We start from the raw sequence: 21,369 nt of genomic DNA, 5'->3' as shown, positions 1-21,369 counted from the left end.
GAATTACAGGCTGTCAGTTTATCCTGAGTACTGTTTCATCTGTTCGATGGGATTCCACAGCGTAGGCTTTTACAGACATTATCTGCAAAAAGAAATACTGCTCCTCACCTTTGAGAAAAGAAACCATGAAATCGTGGATGGTGATTGCAACAATAATGAGTTCTCCCTTTCACACAGGCAACAGTGTAACAGATTTCATGAGCAGATATGTTATTGTAACTGTAGATATGCTTGGAAAAAGTCTATCTAACTGATGGCATTCCATGGACAGCAAATCACATTACAGGTTTATTTGCCTTGAATATTGAAATGCCAGTGTTGCATTATGAGGTGTCGTACTGTTGGAACATTTGTATACATATACAATTTCTAGTTTCATACACAACATAAGACAAAACGAATTCTGGCTAGAATTGTCTCAGGAGAGTAGAAAGCTAACATAATATCTCTCAGTTTCTTCAGCTTCTTATTCTACTCCTAGACCTACTGACCAGAGAAAGTGAATAACAGTAGGAAATAATGGTCAATTAATGATACACAAGTCTGAAGTTATATTACCTGAAAGGCCATATATTTGCTGCTTTGAATGTTAATTGTATCAATGAAGCAAATTCTTAGTTTGATACATCCACAAAACTTTTTTCTTTATTCCAAGGCTTATGATTATTGGTGAATCATGTTGAATTTTTTTTATCTTCTGCTAGGTGGTTTTCCTCTTGGCCTTTTGTCATCTAACGTGACACTGAAGAATCTTAAAAAATGGGGGGTTTTTTGCAACCGTTGTTACCAGGAAGAGATTCCACTCCTGCATTTGGCAACTTAATATCCTTTGTGCCAGTCTTAACCACGAAGTTCTACCTTCAACAGAATTACACTTGCAATAGTGGAATTGGTTAGTGTTGCATTAAAAAACAGTAAGCTTACAGCCTTTTCTGGCTCCCATTTTTAAACAACTCAACAAAAATATGAAGTAATGTTGAGATCCCATCTTAAAAATATTTTTCTGAAGCTTGCTTGGGCTTCTGTTTAAAACAATCCTTCTATCCTAACCAATCAGCTCTGGAAAAGTAGAAAATTAATTTCATGGATGTTTCAGTCAGAAACACAAAATCCTTTCAAACTGTCTTCAGTCTCCTTAGTACCCTCTCTGGTGCTTCGCAGGGTTAAAGTGTCTTCTTCGTAAGACTATTCAAATTAATTGTTGTGTAATAAATACTAATCTTGTATCATATGGCTGAACTCAAAGACTGCACCAAATGTTTTAGAATGGATGCTCATTTGATATGTTGGATGTGAGGACTATCAGTATTTTTTTTAAGTGAAAACTTAGGGCACATCTCCAGGCACAAGGCATTGCAAAATAGTACAGCAGTAGCTATTCTGCATGAGCTCCTTCACATAGACACATTTATTCTGTGTTATGAGAGCTTTTCTTCTGCTTAGCTTAATCTACATCACTCTTGGCTTGACATAAAAGGGTTTAAACAGAAAGCTATTGTGGAATATCTGTTATTTCCTCTGTGCATACAGTCCTATGCAGAGAAACACTATAAGCAGTTTGTGTGGAAATTCAGAAGCCTGGATTTTAGCAACTGATTGAATTATTGATTACCATTAATAAGTACCCATATTACAGATTAAAATGCCTGAATTTTATGACAAGAAGGTTGCTATTAGAATCTCAAAATTAGAAAAAAAATCCAGTTTTACCAGTGGAATAACACTGAACAGTGGGAAAAATTTTCTAAAGGGTAAAGTGGCTGAAACTGTCTAACAGTTCTGAAATGATGACTATTTTGAGAATTAATATTTATTAGAGAATAATTATTTGAAACTAGTTTCAAAACCACTGGCAGTGACAAGTTGTAGTTCCAAATATACAGCTTGGAGACTATCGCATTTGAGGGATGGGACATTTTCCTAGCAGTGCAGATCTCAGTTTTTTTTCTGATTGATTATTGGGAGGGATTTGCACCAGTCTCCTGTTTGTTTTTTAAGTGCACTGAGACTATGGAGGGATGGGGTGAGTATTCTATTATGAATCTCCTATTTGTTCTGTCTATATGTGTTTTGAGTATCATCTATCAATTAATACATGTTGCTGATCAGAAACCAGATTCTAATCCAAGTTCCTGTTAGTATCTGTTTACAACATAATGAAAAGCAACAAGAGAGATTAAAAGACATAGCACCAAATACACTCTAATGTGATGGTAAGGACACTTAGCAGAAAAAAAATTGGGTTAATCACCTTAGGAAGAAGCAAGAATCAAATCCTGTCTCATGCATTCACAGCTACTACTCTGAAAAAACCTGGATTTTGAATCGTGTAACAGCGGTACATATGGTAGTCATTTATTTTTTTTCCTTGTATCCCATGTATGTGTCATTTCAGCGTGAATTAATGGGGAATTCTGAGAGAAAAATGGAAGAGGAACTGAAACAGACAATGGAAGATAATTTCTTGTAGGCTTGTTGTGGACACTTAAGTAGAAAACTGCAAGGTCTTTGAAGAGAGAAATATATTAAAGATATAGGTTAGTGTTTGGGCTTGTAATTGTTTTGTTTGTTTGTTTCAATATTACACATTGTGATAACAGTGGATTATGGCTAGTGCATGACTTCTGAAGTTTGCATAACAGAGAAATCAAATTTTAGCCTCAGCATTTGTGCAAGAGTTCTGTCTTCAAAGAACTTCTGTAATCTTAACATTTATAGATGAAGTGTGTCAAATTCAGTTCTGCTGCATTTTGCTGATCAAGTGGGATGAACCAGGCTGTGTTTTGGAGGGTAGTATTTAGTTTAACATTGATTCTGATTTCTTTTCTATACAAGAAGATTCTTGCTTGGGGAAAACAGATAGTAGAAAACAAAAAAGGCAAAGCATACATATATAAGTGCAAAGCATACAGAAATAAACAATTTTCTGGGGTTTTTTTTTCTGTAATGCTTTCAACCTGAAGGAGTTTTTTTTGTCTCAGTCAAATTGTTTTGACTTCTTTTGCTTCCTTACATAATTTGAAGGACTAGAGATAGGTTCCTCCTTAGGTTTCATACAGGTTTCATATGTAGAAGCTAAAGGAGACACCTCATCTTGCAGAATATCTTCTCATCTTGATAATGTCTCAAATTATTCTCACCTATCTTAGAGGATGATCATGTAAAGCACTTAGATGTCTCCACTAGAGGTCTTCTGTAGAGGCTCCCATTCATACTTCAATTTGTAGGCCTTTTTCTGTCCTTTTCATTGCAGAAAGTGGAAATTCTTACCAGGATTGAATTCTAGTTACATTCTTGGAAAGGAAGCCTATGTTATTCTTAGTTATGGATCCATGGCGTTCTTCTCTAGCTGTTCTTTCCTGTTCTGTATCTCACCCTTCCTTTCTGATCACTTCCCTTGTTTCCCATCTTTAATGTTGTTCTTTAGCGCACTTGGTTTCCAGATATTAGACAGATATAATCCTTGTGTCATAATTTCTGAATAGTAACTTTTGAAGCTCTAATCAAGTTCAAACAAACTTGACAGAAGTGGGACAGAAGTCTCAAAGAAAAAACAAGTTTCTACAACCTTATTGCTAAGGCACAGTTAGGTGCATGAGGCTCACATTAGCTCTTCCTTGATTTGCTGGACTTCAGCTTTCACGTGTTCCAACTATGCATGCATCCCAGAAAGATGTCTCCTGCCCACACAGTGTGACCCATTAGCATCAGTTTTAGTGGTCTGGGTCAAAATCCTTGTTTTGACATGTTCCTGTACTAGAGGGAAACCAGTGGAGATTCACCCTGATCACAAAAATCTCATGTAAATCTTGTGCCCATTCTTTCCTAGTAAGTGGTGGCATGTCTTTATGTACCTACCTTACTGACTTCATCTTGGTTAGGTGCTGTAAACTCTCAAGAGGTGCTCAGTTTTTGTAGTCTCACAGAAAGTCCTTTGATAATTACAGCAGTTGCTAAAATAGAAGAGCTTAATAAATGTTGGGGTTTTTTTCATAAGCTGTTTTTGTTCTCTCCATTGACTTTATCTTGTATGCTATGCAGCATACTTCTCTGCTCCTTACTCCAGTGTGCATTCTTTCCTGGTTCGTCAAAATGTCTCTTTCACCGTACTCATTTGCATATGTAGTATAAGTACACTACCTGTCTTCTTGCCTATGATGGCTCCTTTTGCTGTTTCGTTGGAGACAAAATCAGTATTGCATTGTCTCCTTCAAGAATAGCATCACATAGTAATAGAAGGAAAATCAGCTAAGAACACTTCTTAGCACCTGAGACTGGACAGGTGACTGTCAGTGTTGGGGAGGTGAGACAAAGAGCCACATAGCAAATAACCTGGGATGCATCCTTAGGAATCAGTATTGATCCCTGTCCTCAATGCCTCTGAACAGTTGTTACGGCTGAGATGTGTAATGTTCAAACTGAGTTCTGTACTGCAGCAGAAGCAGTAGAAACTGGTTTTCATGTCAAGTGAGGTGCTTACAAACACAGTGACTAAAAGTAAGATAATAAAAAACAGGGAATTACTGGCTTTCATTTTCCCGTTTTAGACCAGTTTTAAACAGCACGTATTCTTTCTCTTGTTAGGATAGGTATAATACATTAAAAAATCTATATACATACATGTGTAATGCATATTTTACATATATACATGTGTATATATGTATCTAAATTGTTAATTTTAACCTGAGATCTCCCCTGATATATTTTGGGGCTAAGTTTAAGGTACGGTAGGTATTCAAAACAGTTTCTTTCGAGTTTGCATGCCCCAGCCTCCCCCTCCTTCCCCTCGTACTTAGTCCTGTTCCCTCTTTACACGTGGAATTGGGAACATCTGAGATCTGCTCGGTACTCAGACAAATGACGTAGAAGTGCAGCAGGTACCACGTTCGTGACACCGGGTTCTACTTTCGCGCCCGCACTTCTCCGTGGCGGGAGCCTCTGCACTCTCTGCCGGGCGCTGCCCCAGGGGGCTGGGCCGCGCCCGGGGTGCCTCTTCGCCCCTCGCCTGTCGCGTTCGCTGGAGGTTTCCGTCTATTCTCGGGTGGGTGGCATGGGCTCCCCGTTTCCCGTCGGCCAGGATTGAGGTGCTCGTGTTCTGTCGCCCGCAGGCTGCTGGCAGTGTGGGACGCACCGGGGAAAGGCGGACGGCGGCGCCGGCAGCCCCGAGGCGGCCCGGGCGGGCGGAGCCGTGCCCGGCGCTAGGACCCAGCAGGACGCGAGGCGACTCTTCGGGCCGGATCACAAATTCGTCGTGACTCAGTCTCTGCTCGGCGCGGAGGCAGCGGGAGCAGGTCGGTGTCCTACGTCTATCCGGCGGCTGCTGGGGTGCGTGGGGGCACGAGAACCGGAGCGGACCGGGCACTGCCGCGCCCCTTCCCTGGCCCGGCCTTCCTTCCTCTACGCCCGCCCCCGCCCGGGCCCTGCCGCGCCGCCAACCGCGGCCGCCTGTTGTCTGCTGTTTTCCAGACAGCCAAGATGGAGTACGAGTGGAAGCCCGACGAGCAGGGGCTCCAGCAGATCCTGCAGCTGCTCAAGGAGTCCCAGTCCCCGGACACCACAACGCAGAGAGCCGTGCAACAAGTATCCTTGGCCGAGGCTTGCGGGGCCCCGAGAGTGGGCCGGGGGCGGCCGAGGGCGGGCGGGGGGGAGCGTGGCCTGCGCGGCTGCGGGGCCGGCGCTGCGGCAGCCGGGCCTCCTCGGCCGCGGAGCCGCCGCAGCGCGGGGGGCCGAGCCCTGGCCGGGGCGGGTGGCGTGGCGCGGCGTTTGAACCGTCGAGGTGGGCCGCGGGGCCGTCTTCACCCGGGGGGCACTGGGCACCTGTTGCGAGCCCGGAGCCAAAGGCCGCGTTGGGCTTGGCCGTTGGGGGATTTTTTTAAATTTCTTTTTATTTATTTTTTTAAAATTTGTTTATATATTTTCAAAGCCTGTGCTTTGGCTCGTCTCCGCCGATATCCGCCGCTCTTTCGGATTCCCCCGCCCAGCCCCGAGGGCGGCCGGGCGGGAACGGGGCCTTCGGCCCGGCGGGTCCCGCCGAAGGGGCCGGGGGTGCCCTGCGCGGTGTGCCTGCTGTCCCCGCGGCAGGGCGGCGGCGAGTAGGGGCCTCTCGCAGTAATCTGGCGCCGGGAATCGAGGTGAAAGCCGTAGCTGGTGGGGGTAGTGCCGCTGGCAGAGCCTCTGCCTGCCCGCCCTCGTGGGCCTGCTGGCTCTGACACTGCGCAATTTGGTACCTGGTGAGGATGTTTTTATTTGCCTGGAAGCCTGATCCTGAAACTGTGCTCGTTAAAATTCACGAAAAAGGGGAGCTCTATAGTAGTGGCTTCTTGTGCTGCTTTGCAGTACATTTGGTGTTGGTGTTGTGGATTGTTGGGGGTTTTTTACCCTCGCCCCTCCCCCTCCTCTCCCTCCCCTCCCCCCCCTCCCGGGTCACTCTTGATTGTAGAAGTAATGAGTAGCAAGGTTTTAAGGAGCAAGGATTGAGAAAGCAAAACGTTTAAATTAAGACTAATAGAAGCATAGGCCTTAAAAAAAGAAAGCCTCATCTATTGTCTCCTGCTCCTTGAGCTAGCCGTAAGTGCTTTGAAATTTATAGAAGTGCTGAAATTCTGTGAAGGATGTGAGTTTGTTATCTGGATCCCTTTTTATTTAAGGCATTTTCTTGAAGGTCTCCACAGAAAGCAACAGAATTTATTTAAGTAGGTAAGAACATATGTGTGTCTGTATATATTTATATTAAGTGTTTAGCTTTAAGCCAAATTTGCTCCACTTCTAGACTTTTGTAGCAAATGCAGTGCAGATCAGGAAGGCTTCTGCTCCTGTCTGAAAGGTGAAGGTCCCTTTCATTTTGATCATCTTGTTCTTTCAGCTGTGTTCCCAATTTTTAAAATGTGGTTGCTTTCTTCGAAAAATCCTAAGCAGGAGAGTCCAAAGAAGTAGTGTTCTGATAATGCCCCAAGCTTAAACCGGTGCTCGTTAGTATTTAAAATACCAAAGTGTTTATAGGACCAGTGTTTATGGTGTAGCTGTAGTGTAAAATTATATTTTAAAGCTTTGCTTCAAGTAATTTAATTACATCTGGTTTGTTTATTGAACTATAGCATCATATATGCAAGATAGGCAGTGTAAGTGATGCTGGGTGTCTTGATGATGTATAGAACTTGACCTTAGTCAAGTCCTTTGAATACTCCTTTCAACTGATGCTTGAAATTCTTTTTAAGTGGTAGTGAAAACTCCCTGCTGTGTTGATACCTGTTCTTTCCAGTAGGTCCTCATATGTTGGCTTGTAAAGGTTAGAGAAGTGGGATAGTTTTAGCAGTGTATTGTACATCAGTTTGGGAAAATGGTCTAATACAGGCCGTGTCCTATAATCTAAAAAAAAAAAACTAAAAAAATTTATGCATGTCCTTTGAGACTGTTTCCACAGACACACACACACGAAATTGTGATGTCTGTTGTATTGCAGAACGCTATTTAGTAGGATGTCCAAGCAGGGTTGTGATTAATGGTTTCAAATTTAAAATACACTTAGTCTCTATTTTTTGGTAGAAAAATCAAAAAAACTGTGTGTTTATTCTGTAATGCTGTTTCTTTATGATCCTGTTTTAGCACACTTGGGTGTTTCGATGTCAAATACAATGAAGTGGGCAGTATAGGTTAGCTAACACCCTTTCTTAGTAAAGATATGAATTGGTATGGTTTCAGATATTTTGCAAATTAAGTTATTGTATGTTTCATGGAATAAAAAAAGAAAAGTTCAGTGGATGAAGAAGTTGTTAAGAAAAATAGTCTAAGAGCTAGTCTTCATTTTTTAGACCAAGTAAGTGTTTTCTCATTAAGTTTCTGTTAAATACTGCTCTTTCTTTTTGATCCATTTGAATACACAGTTGTTGGTAATGTTCAGCTGCCTGTTTCAGTGATATTGCTTTATAGATATTTTTAAGGATCTATTAATTGTCTGTCCATGGATTATTTTTTTAGACTTCCCCATAACTAAAAGCTATTGCTTCAGTAAGAAAATTACAGAAACTGTTTTTAGGTTGTTCATATTCTGTATATCGTGAGCCTATAGTCACAGCTGGTTGAAGTGATGTAGCAGTACATAACAAATATAACAACCTTTGTATCCAGAAAGCTGTAAATGTTGTGTGTAAAGATTCAACTTTCCTTAACAGTTTCTCTCTTCAGAAACTAGAACAACTCAATCAGTATCCAGATTTCAACAACTACCTGATTTTTGTTCTTACAAAGTTGAAGTCTGAAGGTAAGTTGTGAGATAGTGACTGTTTTATTTTACTTTTCTTTGCCTTTAAAAAAAAATTATATTATTTAGCTTCAAAAAAATAGAAATCTGACTCTAGTCAGTTTGCTGGTTGGTTGAGCTCCGTACTTACGCACTTGGGGGTCTTTGTGGGGAAGAAAATCTGATAACTTACCGGTACTTGCAGTATCAGCCTTAGAATGGAATCCATTCTAAATGTCCTATGAAATCTTCTGAGAAATGTTAGAGCGTCATACCTCTATTGGACTGAGTGAAGTTGTGGAATAACTGTGATGAATCATGACTATATACATTATAAAACGTACTGCTAAGTTCAATTGTGATAATTATCTCCATAGTAATGAGACTGCTAAATACTTTGAAGACTACATATTTAGAGTTGTCCAGAGATGTCTGTCATAATCTTCACTCTGAAGTTTTAATTGTAGCAAGATACAGTTAGAAATCAATCATGTTGTTTTATTGTTATGGACATTACAGTACAGACTGTATATGGCATAGTGTGTACCCTCTACCAGTCGGTAAATTCAGCCACTTCCTTTGTGATCAGGGTGCATGAAAGATTATCTTTTCCTTGTACTACAGCTATTGTTTTGAGATGTCTTTGATAGAAAAACAAAATTTGTTTCAAGATCTCTTTAGCACATCTGTCTTCTTTACATTTGTTTGTAATCATTGTGTTTGGTTGTTTGGGTTGTTTTCTAGGTTTTTTTCCTTTAGTGTTCTGCTACTAGTACTTTTTCTGCCATTTAGTGTTTCAAAACTTTGTTTGTGAATGCTTGCTTTTTACCCTTTGAATTTGATTTTACTTTTGTGTGGCCCTGTAATGTTCAAAGAATTGTCAAGAATATTTGTCTACATTTTAACTACTGTTTTGGTTGTATCAGCTTACTTCAGGAGGAGAGAAATGGAGAGGAGTAAAGTATGTTTTCCTGTTTGAAGGTTAGAGTACATCTCAGTGCTTTTGTATGTTCTCTGTAGGAAGTCGCACCTTAAGTCTGAGAGCGTTTTCAAGACTTAAGTCAGCCAGGATACTGAATCTTTGAGTAGGGCACCAGTGTAGGTACACCATGTCCTTTATACCATTACCAGAAAAATGAAAAGCAAAGCAATTCCAGTAGCGGGATATGGAATCTGTACAAAGGATGTGACAAGAGGGATGTTTCACTTCTTTTTTTTGTCCATGAATTTGTTTTCTGACACTAACACAACTTGCTAATTTCCCTTTCTTCATTCACTATTTGAGCCTCAGGTTCTAGATTGTCACAGATGTTTGGTGTTTAGTGGTGTGTCAGGGTCTCCCTAACAGAACTATTTTGGTTATTCAGTAGTCATCTTTTCCCTTCCTAATGTTTAATCACATTGACCTCTTTAGAATTGGATAAAGAGTGGGAGATGCTAGCTGTTACAAAATGGTTGTGTAAAGCTGTTTTATCTGAGGGAGAAAAAAAGCAGGTTCCAGTAGGTTGAGGGGCCAAGCAAGTTGGGAAGAAGTAGCAAGTTAACTTCCAGGGAGAGGTGCTTTGGATCAGATTGCACTGATACTTCTCACAAATGCATCAGGCCTTTTGTGAGACTGCTGAAAAGCATCTGTTATTTTGGTGATGCTCTTGTCCTGCATCATGACATTTTTAGAGTCATAACCTTTTGTCCAAAGCAACTATTTTTTAACTTTGTATTTCTGTTTCTGGAAATTTGCAAAATATTGAAAGTACTGTAACCAAGTCTGGTGTTGGTATTTTGCATAGTGTTTGCTGAATTCTAAATACCCTGTTGCCTTGGTTGGGTGGGACTAACGAAGAATGGCAGAAGATTGTTGATTGGATTTGCTTTGAATCCAACCAAGAGCCCTTCATCTTCCCTCATGCTCAAGTAAGGTAATGAGACTGTTAGAATTGCTGGTCAACAGCTGCAGTACTTGGATGGACTCATCCCAGTAGGTGCCTGTCTTCAGTACTAAGAAAGCATTCTGCTTTTTTCCCTCCTAAAGCATGTTCTCTTGGCTGTCTGTGTCTACAACCTTTCCACAGACCAAAAGCATAGATATTCATACTTCTATCCTAAGATTTTTGGGGCCATACTATCCCAGCAGAAGGAGCAAAAAAAATAGGCTTACAACATCTCTGACTATCATGGACTATCAAAACACCTTAAAAACGAAGGTGTTTTGGTAGTCCGTGAAAGATCTTGGCTTGGTAGCAGATGGAACTAACCTTTGATTCAGGTTTTGCTATTGTTGAAACTTCTGCTGAGAAAATGGTGCATAAGGATACATTTAGGTGACAGCTCCTGATTGTGGTCATTCTGTTATTTGGTTGGTTGAAATGTGTGTTAAATAGTATCATTGTACTGCAGTGAAGATGGCACCGACTTACCTTTGACCTGAGTCTTGCACCTCTGTGGACAATTAACTTTGCAAGAAAACTTCTTTTGCAAAACTGGCTTTCACTGAGTCTTGCCTTTAAGATACTTAGGTAAACCTTTTGTGTAGGAAATTTCCTTTTTTTTTAGCAACAGAGGGTTATTACTATTCAGTTGAAAAAACTGTTAACTTCTTTTCCTCTAGTCTTAGTGCCATCAGGCTTATGTTTCTGAATACTTGTGACTTACTGGTTCAGGATCTGTTGTGATAGTTCTACGTTTAAGTAGGGGTTTTCTTAGTTTTGTATTGAAATTTTTCTGGGCCCTGTCAAAGCTTGTTAAGCTTGCGCCTTTCTGGACGCAGGAATGCCCTGCTACCATTTCATCAGTGAAAATATATGGCCTGGTTTGCTGCTACAGCATGTCTATGCCCAAGCTTTAAGCACTTCATTTCTTTTTTCTTGGTTTTTTGGATTTGGGGTTTTTTTTGGCTGGTTGGTTTGGTTTTGTTGCAGGGGGAGGAGGATTGTGTTGTTTTTGTTATATTTATTTTGGTTGGTTTGGTCTAGGTTTTGGGTTTTTGTTTGTTGAGGTTTTGTTTGTTTGTTTTGATTATTTTAAAATTAATGTGCATTTCTAAGAATAGTGTTGGGAATCTGAATGAACCCCAGTGCTAAAAACATCACAGTATAAAAATTGTTAAGGAAATTCAGTTAGACATTCAGTTAGCATTCAGTTAGGCAGTAGGCAGGCTGATGAAAATAAAATAAGATCCCAAAGCCATTAAAGTTTAAGATACAGATCTCTAGAATGTACTTCCCATGAAGTATGGTGCTCAGAGATCTTTCTTATGTTGGTAAGATGGAGTCCAGATTGACTGAAAAGTATATGAATGAAAGAAGTGTTGTTTTGCTAATTTATCTGTAAATGAAAATATTTCCTGTAGGCACTGTTAGTGTAGTTATTCCTTCTTGGATAGGAAGGTAAAAAAATCTCACAGATAATGTAGTGATACTGCCATGTATCAACAACCACAGTGTTGATACTGTGGTTTTATTCTTTCAGTGTCCCCTGAGGTGAGCTCAGAATCCTGTAGTCTTCTGTATTCTGTTAGTAATTTGTTTTCTGGAGTGTATGCATGTTGCTTCTGCTTCTCAGATGGTTTTCTGGGTTTTGTGTGGTTGACTGAAACAGTCCAGTGCTACACAGAAACATCAGTTCTGCCTCTGTTGTTGCTTTTTTCATTTAACTGCAGCTTTCCTGCTTTGATCCAAGTCATGCATCTAAATAATGCATCTAGGGATGCATTATTGCATCCCTAGTCCAAGTATGTTTCTTTGAAGGAAAGTATGAGAATGTGTTTTCCTAATTTCAGCCTCTTTGTTGTCTTACTGAGCCCTGTTCTAATCTCTGCTTAAGGTGTATTGAGACAGTTTTCCAAGATATTTGAAGCCTGAGGCAGATCAGGACCTCTAGATGTCATAACATGAATAGTTCATATTGCAAGCAGAAGTACTGAGTTTGTTTCAGACCTATTTGACTGCAGTGATGAAATTTTCAAAGTTGGCAGTATGAAAACCTGTTTATGCCTTTTGTAAATCAATGTTTGGAAGATACCTCTTTCTCCCTCTGCTCTCAAAGAGACAGGCAGAAATGGCACCCTTCTTAATTTCCATTGTCCTGTTGTAGGACAACTTCATCAATTTCCTGGTGTTTTCTGCTTAGGTGCAGTCCAGAGTTACACCATGCTTTATTTCAAACAGCATCCTCAGCTCTGTGAATGGGAGATGGATGTGGCTTTGCACTAAATTATCAAAAGATGATGTCCATTGTTATTCAGTGGGTCATGGTTAGTTTTTCATCGTTTCTGTAAAGTTCTGCATTCACCTCCCCATCCGCTGGGCTCTCAGCAGGTCCTGCCCTAATGGGAAAATAATGAGATAAGTGCATGTTGGTCCTGATATTTTTTGCTGCTTGTGTAACTGCAGTTGTCTATCCTGCTGCAGTTACACAATGGTGATCTTGTGAAGGTGCTTTAGTGACTGACTCTTCATCCCATCCAAACATGAGAACTCTAATATTTATTCTCCACAGAATGTTATCTCAGTAGAATGACTGATCACAATCAGTGGTGTAAGGCTATTGCAGTCAAGGATCAGAGTCCTTGAGATGATCTCTTACTCTGAAGGTGGATGAGCTGAAGTTGAGAACACTGCTTTAGTACTGTTTTTGTCACAGGCTTTGAGGATGGTCTTTTGAGCTCACTTCCAAAATACTTCAGATTTTTATAAACCAGTTGAAGATGGAGGAACAGTGTCTCTGCAGTTCTTGGTCTTGTTTATGTGATGATCTAGTCATTCAGAGTACTTTACTTTGACCTGGAACATTATCATGGAGAAAGGTCCTGTCCCCACCCTACTCCCTCCCCACCCTTCCACACCAAATTTTTGTTTCAATGGAGCTTTTCACTGATGGTAATTTATGTTCTGGTAATCATGACACTAATAATTAATCTAGTTTTGCACATATAATTTGAAACAGCTTTTTATAAGGTATTACTGGAATCCAAAATGGTCATGTGGGTTTGATGTGAATGTTTCTGATGAGTCTTGAAATTTCAGCTTGATCCAGAGAACAGTTTTCATGAGTCTATTCCGTTAGGTTCTTTCTTGGCATGTTGGTGTTGAAAGATAATTGAAGCTGAGCAAAAAAAAGACCATTATGTGAGATCACATGTTAATTTGCCAACTACCCATTTCAAGAAGACATCTTTGATTGGAAGGATTAATCCAGAAAAGTGATTCAGGAGTTTTAGTTGTTAAATTAAAAAAAAAAACCTCCCCTACGACTTCCCCCCAGTACAGTTACTACATATCATTATTAAATATACAAAAATAATTGTCAAGTAGTGGATCTGATTGCATTACTATTCAGAAATCAAGTCAGATTAATGTGCCTTTACAGTTTAAAATTCAGCATACCCTACATAGTGTCCTACTAACAGCAAAACATTTTCTTCTCTGAAGTTCAGATACATGAAGAATTACAAAAAGACTGACTTTTACTAATCAGTGCATAAATCTAATAGTTGAGTTGCGTAAATATCTTAAAGGAAAGAGTAGAATCACAGAATGTCCTGAGTGGGAAGGGACTCACAAAGTTCATAGAGTCCAACTCCTGTCTCTGCACAGGATGCCCCCAAGAATCACACCATGTGCCTGAGAGCATTGTCCAAATGCTTCTTGAACTCTGTCAGGCTGGTGCTGTGACCACTTCTGTGGGGAGCCTCTTCCAATGCTCAGCCACCCTCTAGGTGAAGAAACTCTTCCTGATATTCAACCTAAACCTCGCCTTACACAAATTTAGGCCATTCCCTCAGGTCCTGTCACTGTCACCACAGAGAAGAGATCAGTGCCTGTCACTCCCCTTCCCCTCACAAGGAAGCTGTAACTGCAGTGAGGTCTGTCCTCAGGCTGCTCCAGGCTGAACAGACCAAGTGCCCTCAGCTGCTCCTCCTACGGCTTCCCCTCCAGACCCTTCACCATCCTCGTGGCCCTCCTTTGGATGCTCTCTAGCCTTACATTAGGCTATTGTGGCACCCAAAACTGCCCCAGCACTGGAGGTGAGGCCACCCCAATGCAGAGGAGAGCCAGACAGTCCCCTCCCTTGCCCAGCTGGCGATGCTGTGCCTGATGCCCCCAGGGCACATGTGGCCCTCCTGGCTGGCAGGGCACTGGTGATCCAGGTTCAACTTGCCATCGAGCAGGACTCTGAGGTCCCTTTCTGTGGCACTGCTTTCCAGCATCTCATTCCACAGTCTGTCTACACATCCAGGTTTGCCCCATCCCTAGTGCCAAATCAGCACTTGTTAGAACTTTGTACAGTTGGTGATTGTTCAGCCCTCCAATTTATTGAGGTCTCTCTGCATGGCCTCTCTGCTTTTGAAGAAGTCAGCAGCTCCTCCCAATTTAGTATCATCAGCAGACTTACTTAGTATAATATGTATCATGTGATAATTAATTATGTAAAGTTACTAAAAATTCCATGACTTCCCCCTATATGCTCGCTAATTACTCCTTTCCATGCTTCTTCAGGGATACTGTAGTGCGGGTTTAAAGAAAGGCTTCTCCTAACAGATTATTCATTTATTTAAAGTAGTGTAAGAAACTGAATTAGATTGTGGATTTGTTATGTGATTCAGTGCTTCAGGAACACTTCCCTGGAGCTCCTTATTGTGAACATCCAGAATCAAGAGTATGAAATCTCCATTGTTACCTCTTTCCCTGTCCCTGAAGCCCATACAAAGAAAGAATTGGTATGTCATTGCCTGAAGTTCAAGTAGTTACGGATAAGATCTGTTTTGGCCTTAAAAGAAATCTTCAGGTGTAAGGGGGAGGTATTTAATCAGCGATTTCAAGCCTTTCCTAATGTGTCTTTACAAGCTGAATGTAGTCTTCTGCAATGGGTATTTCTTTGTATGCTTTTTTAAAAAGCAAACTCTAATACTTAGTAATGTTTGGTTGTTTTTTCTACATTAAACCTAGGTGTACTTAAAATGCCAGTATCAAGCGTTCCTGTGGGGTATTTTCCTACAGAAAGCGAAAGCATTGCCAGTGTTTCTAAAGGGACTTCTGTTCACCAGGTGGTATTTGATTTAATGCAGTTCAGAGGTGCCAGCTCTTTGGAAGGACCACCAGCTCTTTTAGCTGGTGTATGATTTAGGGTCCTAGGAAGCAATATTACCACCTTGTTCCAGATTTTCAGGAAGCATACTTGCTGTGAGGCATTAGGATGATAAAGCTGTTTCAGCATGTGTGTTAGCTTGCAGTGCTGGGCCAGATGCAACTGTATAGACAACCACTTCTATAAAGGCAAATTTGCTTTAGTAAAGGAATACCCTTTACCACTTTTCATGTACAAGTTAAAACATCTTTCCTTTAATGTCAGAAGAGAGTGGATCCTAAAAGGAAAAAAAAAAAAGACTTTTAATACTACAAATAATAATACTCACAGTATGTTTTTCCAGCTCCAGAAATGAGTGTCTTTACTATCCATCGAAAAGGCACATCTTGATTCCACAGTTTAACACTAGTACCAGTAATAGGATAAGCATTACTACTGCTTTTGCAAAGTATTTTAAACTCCTTTCTTCTCCTTCTATAATAATATAATTCACACTCTTCACAACTCTCATGAAGCTCAGGCCTTCTGCTTTCAACAGGCATTCAGGAGCAATTGTGCCATGAGTTACATAATCATCAAAGAATGATGGATGGTTTGGGTTGAAAGGGACAGTAAAGATTAGTTCCAACTCCCCTGCTATGGGCCATCCACTGTATCAGATTACTCAGGGCACTATCCAACCCTTGAATAATTTCAGGGATGAGGCATCCACTACTTCTCTGGGCAACCTGTTCTTGTGCCTCACCACCCTCTGAGTAAAGAATTTCTTCCTAACATCTAATCTAAATCTCTCCTTTTAGTTTAAAAATCTTTTCCCTTGTCTTACCACTATCTGTCTGTGAAAAAAGTCACTCTCCCTCTTTTAAGTCCTGAGAGGCAGCAATTGAGGGCTCCCTAAAGTGTTTTCTTCTCCAGGTTTTACAACCCCAGGTCTCAGCCTGTCTTCACAGGAGAGGTGCTCCAGCCCTCTGATCATCTTTGTGGCTCTCCTCTGGACTTGTTCCAACAGGTTGTTGTCCTTCCTGTGCTGGGGACACCAGAGCTGGATGCAGCACTGTGGGTGGGGTCTCACAAGGACAGAGTAGAGGGGGAGAATCCCCTCCCTCACCCTGCTGGCCATGGTGCTTTATATGCAGCTGAGGATACAGTTGGCTGTATGGGCTGTAAGCGCACATTGTTGCCTCATTGTCCAGTTTTTTATCCCTTACTCCTGCTAAGCAGGGCTGCTCTCAATGGCTTCTTCTCCTTGTGTGTACTCATATCTGGGACTGCCCTGACCCAGGGGCAGCACCTCCACTTGAACTTACTGAACTTCATGAGATTCTCATGGACCTATTTCTCAGGCTTGTCCAGGTCCCTCTGGGTGACATCCCTTCCTTCTGTTGTGTCAACTGCACTGCTCAGCTTTGTGTCATCTGCAAAACTGCTGAGGGTGCACTCAATTCCAGGTAACAATGACTGCAGTCTGCACTCAGTTTTGTGTAGGGAGTTTATAACCGCTTTGCCCTACAGCAGTTGTCTGCTTCATCTAAAGTATCAACACACTGGCACTTCAGGCAAGTGTAGATTCAACAGGACAAATTTTTGTTTTGATACCTCCAAAGAAAAGGCATTCACATAACTTCACGTGATGGGTGTTTTTCTCTGAATCAGTAGATACACTACTGATCAGAGAAAATTCTTGACTGAATTGAACTGACAAGCTGTAAATCTCAGGAGCTTTAAACATTCCAAAATGATGAGCTCCCAATTTTCCTCATTTTCATCCCCTTATAGAGAAAGAAGACTGATGAAGTCATAGGTAGAAACTCAAAACTAAAGAGACTGAAGATGGATTTCTAATTGCTTGGAGTAGCAGTATGGTCACTCAGCAAAGCATCTCATTTTCACTCATACTCTTAACCTTCCTAATAAGAACTCCTGTTGTAGTGGTTTAGTACCAAAATACAAAAAAAAAAAAAATCTAAGTTCCTAAAATAATAACAATAGTAAAATATTAAATGTATGAAAGTGTTTTGAATTAAAAGCAGGTCTGTGCTCTTTATTTTCCTGTTTTAGCTAGATACACAGCTGCTTAGGAAGAACACCGGCAGTAGTGCCAGAACTATGTTCTGATGTTTACTGGAGTGCAAACCAATATTGCTAATTAAAAGTCTGATGATATTACTCAGAAAAGTCAGCCAGAATGAACAGGGGGGAAAAAAAAAAAGGAAGCACGCTGAGTACAGTGTGGAGGAAAGGAGGAGGTTTTCCTTTCATTAATTGGTCATTATAGGGGAAGAAGCCTTACTTGCTGGTAAGGGTATCAGAGAAACAAAGCAGTCTGGCTTTAACACAACATTTACGCTTGCATGCTACCACACAACTTTCTGTTAAGCTATACCTGTAGGATATAGACAGAAGGAGAACTAGGCAGAACTTCCACTGTGCAGCACCCTGTACAGCACCAGTGTTGTGAGTATCCTGTATTTTGTGTTTTCCAATACTCAGCAGTTTGAATAGGATTCTGAATTACTCATTTTGATAACACAGCCTTATTTTACTCATTCAAGTAATCCTTGTGTACTAACAGCTATTCAAATGACAGATTATCCTATATTGTAATATATAAGATTCACCTTCGATATTCAGAGAGTGACAAAACCTCTACTCATCTGATGAGGCAATTTCTTCAGATAGGTTAATGACTCTAAATCTGTATTCATTCACTGCCAGATGCTGTCTAAGCAAGTTCCGTTGGGAACGTCATAATTTCCTTTTTCTATGCACTTGACTAAGTGCAGAAGTCCATGTTGTTATCCTCTTCCCCGCCCTCAGAAAGTAAATGCCAGAGAGAGATGACATTACTTTTAAAATGTTTTCAAACTACAGCACTATCCTGCATTTGTTGTATAGTTTGAGACCTTGTAGTGAATCATGTTCTCATCACGCTAAACCCCTATTTCTTATTAATTATTCTTCTGCTTTTGATAGAATTCTAGGACTATTTTAACTGCTGGATCAGGAGACAACACATGAGACCACATGAGAGAGGAAAAGTGCTGGGACAATTGGTTTGTGGAGATTTGATAGAGAAACTGAAAGTAGGAGTGAAACCAGAAAATTAGTTCTTTAACCTTTTCTTGATTTTGCAATTGTAGAGATATACAGAATTTGGCACTCTGATTACGTGTAGTAATTATCAGAATACAAAACCTTCCAGAACTAATTGTAGTGGGTTGACCTGGCTGGATGCCAGATCCCTGCCAAAGCTGCTCTGTAATTCCCTTCCTCAACTGGACATGGGTGAGGGAGTACAACAGAAGTCCCATGGATTGAGAATAAGGACAGGGAGAGGAGAGATCATTCACTGATTATTGTCACAGGCTTGGGGAAATACTTTAATCTATTGCCAGTCAAATCAGAGTAGGGTAATGAGAAATAGAGCCAAATCTTAAAACACCTCCCTTCCACCTGGGCTTAACTTTACGCCTACTTTTCTCTACCTCCTCTCCCCCAGTGATGCAGGGGGACAGGAAATGGGGGCTGTTGTTAGTTCGTCACACATTCTCTCTGCCACTCATTCCTCCTCAGGGGGAGCACTCCTCATACTTTCCCCCTGTTCAGTGTGAGGTCCCTCGCACAGAAGACAGTCCTCCACAAGCTTTTACATGAGTCCTTTCCACAGGCTGCAGTTCTTCACAAACTGTTCCAGTGTGAATCCCTTCCATGGAGTGCAGTCCTTCAGGAACAGACTGCTCCAGTCCAGGCTTCCTACAGGGTCACAGCCTCCTTTGGGCACCCATCTGCTCTAGTGTGGGGTCCTGCATGGAGTGCACGTGGATATTTCCTCCACCGTGAACCTCCGTAGGCTGCAGGGGGACAGCCTGCCTCATCATGGTCTTTACCACAGGCTGCAGGGGAACCTCTGTTCTAGCACCTGGAGCATCTCCTGCCTCTCTTTCAGTTACCTTCATGTCTGCAAGGCTGTTTCTCACATATTCTCACTCCTTTCTGCTCTGGCTGCAATTGCTCTTGCATAGTAACTTTTTTGCTTTCTTAAATCAGAGAATCATAGAATATGCTGAGTTGAAAGGGACCCATCAGGATCATTGAGTCCAGCTGGCCCTGCACAAGATACCCCAGGAGTCACACTGTGTGCCTAAAAGTGTTGCCCAAAGGCTTCTTGAACTCTGTTGGGCTTGGTGCTGTGACCTCTTCCCTGGGGAGCCTGTTCCAGTGCTCAACCAGCCTATGGGTGAACATCCTTTTCCTGATAGCCAACCTAAACCTCACCTGACTCAACTTCATGCCATTTCCTCAAGTCCTGTCTTGAGAGTGAAGGGATGGGCACCTGCTCCTCTGCTGTTTTCCCACCATCGCTGATGTGCTCAGCCCTGGCCAGTAGCAGGTCCATCTTGGAGCCATTTGGCACTGGTTCTGTTGAACTTGGGGGACACTTCTTGCAGCTTCTCAGAGAAGTCACCTCTGTAGCCCCCATTCCACTACCAAAACCTTGCCGCATAGACTCAAATGTACTAACCAACAAGGTTATTTCTGGTCAGCAGTTCAATACTCCTCCCATATTGTCCACAGTTCAATTTTATTTACACCATCATGTTAATAAGTATAACTCATTATTCAATAAATATGCAAAACTCAGTATCAGCAGAACATTTCCAGCTTTGTTTTGGTCTCTTACAGACATTCCTAAGCTTAGGCAATTGAGTTAAATTATTTTCCATGACTCACATAAGTCAATGGAGAGCACTGATTAACTTCAGACTAGTCACTACATTTCAAGGTCATTTATGTGTTGACATACACTGAATGTTTTGAAATACCACTCCAGCTCCAGACATGATAGTAACCATATCCATTTAAGTCAAAAGACTTACACTTAAGACATAGTCCTATATCAAAAAAAAAGCAGGATTTTTTTCTGCTAGGAAGCTTGTGAAGCTGTTTTTGTACTGTATTCTTATATATTAGGATAGAAGAAATTGTTCATTTTCTGCTTCCCATATTACAAAGTTCTTGTGGAATTCTTTTTTTTTTGATTTTTTCTCTTTTAGCAGAGTCAGTCTCATTAGTGCATCAGAAATCTTCATATGCAGCAGTGACACTAGTCATTGTCAATACACATTTTGTATTGGTACATAGTAAATCCATATTGATACTTAAAACACAGAATGAGCACTTATTTCTGGAAAAGGCTTTACAGCTTTAAGATGGAGATTGACAGACAGTTTTGCCTTAGGAAACGTCTCACCCTCACATCTAGTGTTGCCAATATCACAAGATACCACAGCAAATACAGCCATGCTCATAAATAATTATATCACAGCTTGTGGATGGACAAATGTTCTCATCCCAGTCAGTCAGTTCTTTTAGTGATCTAGCAAGTTATGTTTGACCTGCTGGTCAAACTAAAGGGCAAGAAGGAAATGAACAGACAGTGGAAGCAGGGGCGCAGCACAGGAAAGACTTGGAACAGGTCTAGAGGAGGGCCACAAAGATCATCAGAGGGTTGGAACACCTCTACTGTAAGGAAGGGCTAAGAGAGCTGGGGTGATCCAGCATGGGGAAAAATAAGGCTTTGAGATCTTACTGCAGGCTTTCAATACCTTATAGAGGGCCTATAGGAAAGACAGGGACAAGCTTTTTAGCCAGGCTTGTTGTGATAGAACAAGGTGTAATGATTTTAAACAAAAAGAGAGTTGGTTTAGACTAGATCTATGGAAGAATTTTGCAATGTGGGTGGTAGAACACTAGAACAGGTTGCCTAGAAAGTAGTGAGTGCCTCATCCTTTTAAACATTCCAGGTGAGCTTGGATGGGGCTCTGAGCAACCTGATTTAATTGAAGATGTTCTTGCCCATGGTGAAGATGTTGGATGAGATGACCTTTTAAGATGCCTTCCAACTCAAATCATTCTATGATTCTAAAGGCATGGTGAAATATATACTTCTCTGGGCTTGCAAAAACTTGGAGCTTCCATATGTGCACCCTTTGTCATACAAACCCTCAGTAGATGAAATGTGGCTGTTTGAGGACACACTTTGGCTTTTA

General features: G+C 41.2%; 1 protein-coding gene across 2 annotated transcripts in view; it reads left to right on the top strand.

The window, feature by feature from the left end:
- The window catches only part of TNPO1 (transportin 1), a 74,032-nt gene that overhangs the window by 11,883 nt on the left and 40,780 nt on the right, over positions 1–21,369 (top strand). Inside the window, exons 1-4 of one of the 2 annotated variants that reach the window (XM_082302206.1) lie at positions 4,917–5,023; positions 5,109–5,291; positions 5,467–5,580; positions 8,182–8,257. In XM_082302206.1, the coding sequence (XP_082158332.1) occupies positions 5,476–5,580; positions 8,182–8,257 (181 nt within the window). In that variant the 5' untranslated portion in view covers positions 4,917–5,023; positions 5,109–5,291; positions 5,467–5,475. Of the gene's footprint in view, positions 1–4,916; positions 5,024–5,108; positions 5,292–5,466; positions 5,581–8,181; positions 8,258–21,369 lie in introns of those variants that run through there. The other variant, XM_082302207.1, reaches the window with a different exon arrangement.

The sequence above is a fragment of the Coloeus monedula genome (assembly GCF_965178545.1).
Source record: "Coloeus monedula genome assembly, chromosome: Z".
Lineage (NCBI taxonomy): Eukaryota > Metazoa > Chordata > Aves > Passeriformes > Corvidae > Coloeus > Coloeus monedula.
Note: the sequence above shows the minus strand (reverse complement) of the source record. Positions and strands in the feature narration are given on the sequence as shown.